The sequence below is a fragment of the Otolemur garnettii genome, unplaced genomic scaffold, assembly GCF_000181295.1.
Source record: "Otolemur garnettii isolate 467f Iridium unplaced genomic scaffold, OtoGar3 scaffold00022, whole genome shotgun sequence".
NCBI lineage: Eukaryota > Metazoa > Chordata > Mammalia > Primates > Galagidae > Otolemur > Otolemur garnettii.
The window spans coordinates 16646135-16652382 of NW_003852417.1; the positions used below are offsets into that span (position 1 = coordinate 16646135).

At 38.9% G+C, this 6248-nt stretch overlaps 1 protein-coding gene across 6 annotated transcripts in view; it reads right to left on the reverse strand.

Annotated features, from left to right (window-relative positions):
* The window catches only part of DTNB (dystrobrevin beta), a 240452-nt gene extending 237180 nt beyond the window's left edge, over positions 1-3272 (reverse strand). For 3 of the 6 annotated variants that reach the window (XM_023511870.1, XM_012803771.1, XM_023511869.1), the window contains exon 1: positions 3201-3267. In XM_023511870.1, coding sequence (XP_023367638.1) covers positions 3201-3267 — 67 coding nt within the window. Of the gene's footprint in view, positions 1-3170 lie in introns of all 6 variants that reach the window. The other 3 variants (XM_003787445.3, XM_023511873.1, XM_023511871.1) reach the window with 3 other exon arrangements.
* Positions 3273-6248: the final 2976 nt, after the last annotated feature.

Sequence of the window (6248 nt, forward strand, 5' to 3'; positions counted from 1 at the left end):
GCCAATTTTTTTTTTTTTTTTTTAAGTAGAGATGGGTCTTGTTTTTTGCTCAGGCTGGTCTTGAACCCATGAGCTCAAGCAATCCACCTGCCTTGGCCTCCCAGAGTAAAATATCATTCTCTATACTGAAGTATTAGAACCATGCTTGTTAAAGTCAAAAAGAGAACAAGGATGCCTACTATCCTCCCCACTCTTCAGTATATAATATCTGAGGCCCTACCCAGTACACTAGGTCAAGGAAAAAAGGATTACAAAAGGAAGGAGTCAAAATTGTCCTTAAAAATGGTATAGCTAACCTACCTAGGTAGAAATCTATAACCTAACCATTAAGACTAATAAAAGAATTGAGAAAGATGATTAGATTCTAACTGACATACTAAAATCAAGCTACACCTGGATGATATATCCAAGCAATAAGGCTGGAAGATATAACAAAATATACTAATCACCATTTGGGCATCCATAGAAGGTAACTACGCTGGGGTGTGGGGCGATGTTGACAGGAATGAGGAAGTACGGCTTCCAGCAGCAGGTACTATGGTCACCACTGCAATTCTTCCTGTGAAGAAATAGGGGAGATTCTAGAAACCAAACTCACCAAACATCTCCCAGACTGTCTATATGAGGTTTATGTGTCACAGAGGTAACACTCACTAGGCAGTAAGTAACCCAGTTCTTAGCAAGACTACTTCAAATATCAATGCCAGTAACTCACTTCCAACGCTCATATTTATTTACTTAAGGCACTCCAGCCTCTGCTTAGTACAGGAATTATTGTTGGTTATTTACTTGGTTTCACCTTACTAAACTCTAAGTAAGATTTTAACAAGAAGAAAATGTTGTCTGCTTCCCTTTACTAAAATCTAACCTCCACGAGTGAAGTCAGAGACTGTTTTGTTCTCCCCTGTAACCTCAGCATCTAAAATAGTGCCTGAAACATAGCAGATGCTCAATAAATGCACTGAAAGCTGGATGGAAAGGATGACCCCTCTGCTGAGTCTCAAAGGGTAACCAGGAGCAGTTTGCCAGATGGAGAGGCATGGCCTTAGTGAAGGCATAAAGGCATAAAACAACATGAGCTCTCTGCAGGGAAGCCAATTCACCACTGCTGGGAAGTGATACACAGGCCTGAGATGAAAACTGAGAACTGGCAAACCCAGCAAGAGAGAGGCCAGAAGAGCTTTGTCTGGAATTCTTAAGAGTTGGAGCTCTGGGCTCGGCACCTGTAGCTCAAGCAGCTAAGGGGCCAGACACAACAGAGCTAGCGGGTTCGAATCCAGCCTGGGCCTGCCAAACAACAACAACAACTACAACCAAAAAACAACCGAGGGTGGCACCTGTGGCTCAAAGGTCCTTAAAGATCACCCACTGGCCCCATATGCCAGAGATGGCAGGTTAAAACCCAGCCCTGGCCAAAACTGCAAAAAAAAACAAAAAACAAAAAAACAGCCAAGCGTTGTGGCAGGCATCTGCAGTCCCAACTACTTGGGAGGCTGAGGCAAAAGAATCGATTAAGCCCAAGAGTTGGAGGTTGCTATGAGCTGTGATGCCACGGCACTCTACCCAGAGCAACAGCTTGAGGCTCTGTCTCAAAAAAAAAAAAGAGTTGGAGCTCTGTCATGAAAGTGACTGAGGAGCAACTAAGGGGATTTAAATGAAGTACAGATTTATATAGTTCAATCTGACAGCTGATCATAGCAGATTTGAGAGGGTCAAGACTGCAAGAAGGGATCAGAAACATATTGCTTTAATTCAGAAAAGTAACAATGATTTTAAAATTAGTATTAAGCACAGATAACCATATTAAATATGTACTATTCTGTGTCAGGTTGTTATCTCATTATCTCATATAATCTTCACAATAATCTATGAAGTTGGTACTATTCCCATTTTACAGATGAGGAAACTGAGGCACAGAGAGATTACGTGAACTTGGCTAAGGTTATATAGCTGGTAAGTGGGGGAACAAAGATCCAAACCCAACAGTCTTTAACTGCAGAGCCTGAACCCAAGGCCACTCTGGTAGAAGTAACAGACAAAGTCAAGGCGCATTTATGAGGTAAAACTCAGCTACACTATGTGATTTCTTTGGCAGTAAAGGTAAGGAGGAGGAAAGTGACTCCAAAGTGTCTGGCTTGAAGGACTAGTAATTAGAGACTCAGAACTAAAAACGTCCTTAAACATCACCCACTCTGGCTGCCGACCCAATGTCAATATTTCTTCTCTACCATCTCTAAGCAATAGTTATCCAGCCTATGACTGACAAGACAACACAGATCTGAGCTGAGTCAAACTTTGTCACCCATTACTAAGAACCTACAGACATAAAATACACTGAGAGAGCTGGGTCTCCAAGATTTCATCTGCTAATTTTTATACTGTGATATGCAGAACTCTAGGCTTCTGCAGTGACCTTACAGTGGCTATCACAGGCTGCCCTCTGCCTCCTCTCTCCTGCTTCAGTAAAGCACTGTCAATTTTATAATACTCACGTTAAGCTTAGGTCCTTGTAGGATTTCACTTGGAAAAAAAGAGTACAATGCTTTTAAAAGGTCTCATAATCACTGATCCAGATCAATAACCCTATTTCATGGGAAAGGAATTTGAAGTCTAGCTAATGTGAGTTGGTCAAGGTCATTGCTCAATAGTCACAGAGCAAAGCAATCCTTCAGATACTGGAAACTACCCCACTCCTCTCAGCAACTTTTCTCTCTTTGCTCACATTTTTATATGAGAATTTTTAAACAGATTTTAAATTGTGTAGTAATATAATATACCAAAGTAAACATTCATTCTCTTTATATTTGATAGCTCTAGGTGTTGTCTGAACACTTAGTCCTCTCTACCTCAGAATCAGTATCTAGGATAAGGTAATTTATATAATGTATTAATTATTAATAACCATATGCAAGTTCATGAAACGATGGAGTTACAGCAAAAGTTCTAAGTTGACTAGCTTGACTTAAAAATCACACTCTACATAACATTTCTGCCTAATTTATGCCCTTGCTTGAGAAAGTAATTCAAGTCAATTCAATTAAAATAATATGCTTTGGCTTGGGGTCCTTCAACTTCCTGATTCCTTAACTTTGCACTCTGTAGAGCTTATAACATAAACCTTGTAATTGATTAAAACTATGACTTGATCAGGAGAAAAAAAATATTCTCACACAAAGACTGCAGAAGCACTCAAGACTCACGCATTTCTATGAACAGCTGCCTCTTCTCTGCCATGGTCTTCCGCTTGTTTCCACTTTCCTCAATCATCCTAGAGACAAAGAGAGATACAATAAATCACTGTGAAATTTGACAGTTCAACCAAGGGCTAATCATTAAGCTGCAAAGAGGTACAGGAAAAAAAGTTGCAAATGCACATTTTAAGACACTATCAATAAAAATAAATGGGAAGCCTGATAGAGAAGATATAGACTATTGCACTTTTTTTTGATAGCTTCTAAAATATTAATCAGTCAATACTTAAGCTCATAGACTTGCTTCTCGTACTGAAAACTTGGGGCTGTCTTATTTCTAACTTTGATTATCTTTGCTGCAGAGTCCTAGATTAATTTCCCATATCACTACTGTTTGATAAATAAATGTTTTATAGATAAACATGTTACTAAATGCAATTTAGAAAATAAATATATTGAAAGGCTACAATAAAGAATAGTTGGGTTATAAAATCTTTTTCTTCTTTTCGTCTGTTTTTTTTTAGAGACAGCTATGCCCAGGCTGGAGTGCAGTGGTACAATCATAGTTCACTGCAGCCTTGAACTCCAGGGCTCAAGGGATTCTCCTGCCTCAACTCCCAAGTAGCTGGGACTACAGGTAAGCACTACCTTGCTTGGCTCACTTTTTAATTTTGTAGAGACAAGGTCTCACTATGTTGCCCAAGCTGGTCTAAAACTCTTGGCCTCAAGCAAATCTCCCTACCGCTTCCTCCCAAAGTGTTGGGATTACAGGTGTGAACTACCATGCTCATCCCTATTTTTATATTAAGAAAAAAAAAGGTATTCATCCCCAAACCTAAAGAGCTCCTAAATGTAAATTCTTTTATCACTTACATAAGTAATAGTAGTTTATACTAACAGACCTAGGCTAGGTTCCTATTAAAACTCTTTACATGGGCTCGGTGCCTGTGGCTCAAGTGGCTAAGGGACCAGCCACATACACGTAAGGTGGTGGGTTCGAATCCCCAGCCCAGGCCCGCCAAACAACAATGATGCCTGCAACCAAAAAAATGGCCAGGCGTTGTGGCGGGCGCCTGTAGTCCCAGCTACTTGGGAGGCTGAGGCAGGAGACTCGCTTGAGCCCAGGAGTTGGAGGTTGCTGTGAGCTGTGATGCCATGGCACTCTACCCAGGGGGATAGCTTGAGGCTCCATCTCAAAAAAAAAAAAAAAACTCTTTCCATGCATTATCTCTAATCTTCACAAAACCCTATATGTTGGTGCTATTATTACCATTATTATCTACTAGGAAATAGATACATAGAAAAGAACACTAATCTGCTGCAGGGCACACAACTCAGAAGTGGTAGAGTAGAATCCTAACTCTTAAACTTCTGACATACATTGTAATTTGCTACTTAACAGACGCATACTTTCCAATCTCTAACTGAAAAACTAGAACACCTGCCCATTATGTGGACCCTATTGATGTAAAATTTGTGACAATTTCAGCTGCAGTTTGCCTTACAAATAAAGGAAAAAATATCTAGACAAAGAGTATAAGCCAAATGATTTCCCTAAGTAGATTAAACTATCATAAACCATTCCCAAATATGATTAAGATGTAGATTAAACTGCTATAAGTCATTCTCAAATATGCTGGAATCACAAATTAAATGATGACTACAAATTATATATCCATTAAACCGAGTTGCCTAATTATGAAAAGTTTAACTATAATATGCCCCAGAGAAAATTAAAAATGTAAATATATTCCTTAACATTCTGTATTTAGTATTTTGATCACGAATACCAGACATCTCACATCACTGAAATGCTACCAAGTAGGCTTTACTATACATGATAGTTGCTTGATAATTTGTCCTCAAAACAATAGAATTTTATACAGGAAATCAAGGGGGAAAAAAACAGAAAAAAACTAGATCCTAGAGAAAAAACAGTAGTTGGTGCCAGGAGCCTATAATTACAAAGGAAAAGAAAACATTCAGAAGCTTGCTTCTCCCCAGTCTTAGTCACTCACTAGGTAATACAAATTTAAAAGCTAAACATTGATTAAAACAGAAAATATCACATGTCCTTTATAATATATCTCATCTGCTAATCTTTTTTCTACCATTCCTATTCCTTTACATCATTTTTTCCCCAAAGTAATCCTTGTCCCTTCTCCAGGGATAAGAATTCCTAGAGACCCTTAAGTTCTTCATGAATTTTTTCTAAATTTTGTTTTTAAGCTCTAGATTAATCTTGGAAAAAAAAAATATAAATATTAATTCCAGATCATCTGGATGACCACCACACTACAAGGACTGCCGTATTTAGGGCCCACACCTGCATGCGTAATTATTTGTGGCACTGGTGGCAAGAGATCCCCTGACAGAGCGGTTGGCAAGTTACACAAACTGTGCTACCACAGGCCAGATCTGACCTGCCACCTATTTCTGCAAATAAAGTTCTACTGGAGCAAAGCTGCAACCACGTATTTACGTATTATCTACGGCTGCTTTCGTGCTATTGAAGTAGAAGTGAATAGCAGCAACAGAAGGAATTTGGCCTGCAAAGTCCAAAATATTTCCTATCTGGTTCTTTAAGAAAAAGGTTCTCAGCCTGACCTAAAACAATAGTAATTGATATTAAATATCTACATATGGGAGGGTAATTGGTGGGAGCACACCTATGGTGCATCTTACAAGGGTACATGTGAAATTTACTAAACGTAGAACATAAATGTCTTAACACAATAACTAAGAAAATGCAATGAAGGCTATGTTAACCAGTTTGATGAAAATATTTCAAATTGAGCGGTGCCTATGGTTCAAAAGGGTAGGGCACTGGCCCCATATGATGGAGGTGGCGGGTTCAAACCCAGCCCCGGCCAAAAAAAATGCAAAAAAAAAAAAATTTTATATATATATATTTATATTTCAAATTGTATATAAAACCAGCACATTGTACCCCATGATTAATGTACACAGCTAAAAAATAAATTGGCTCAGCGCCTATGGCTCAAGTGGCTAAGGTACCAGCCACATACACCTAAGATAGCGGGTTCGAATCCAGCC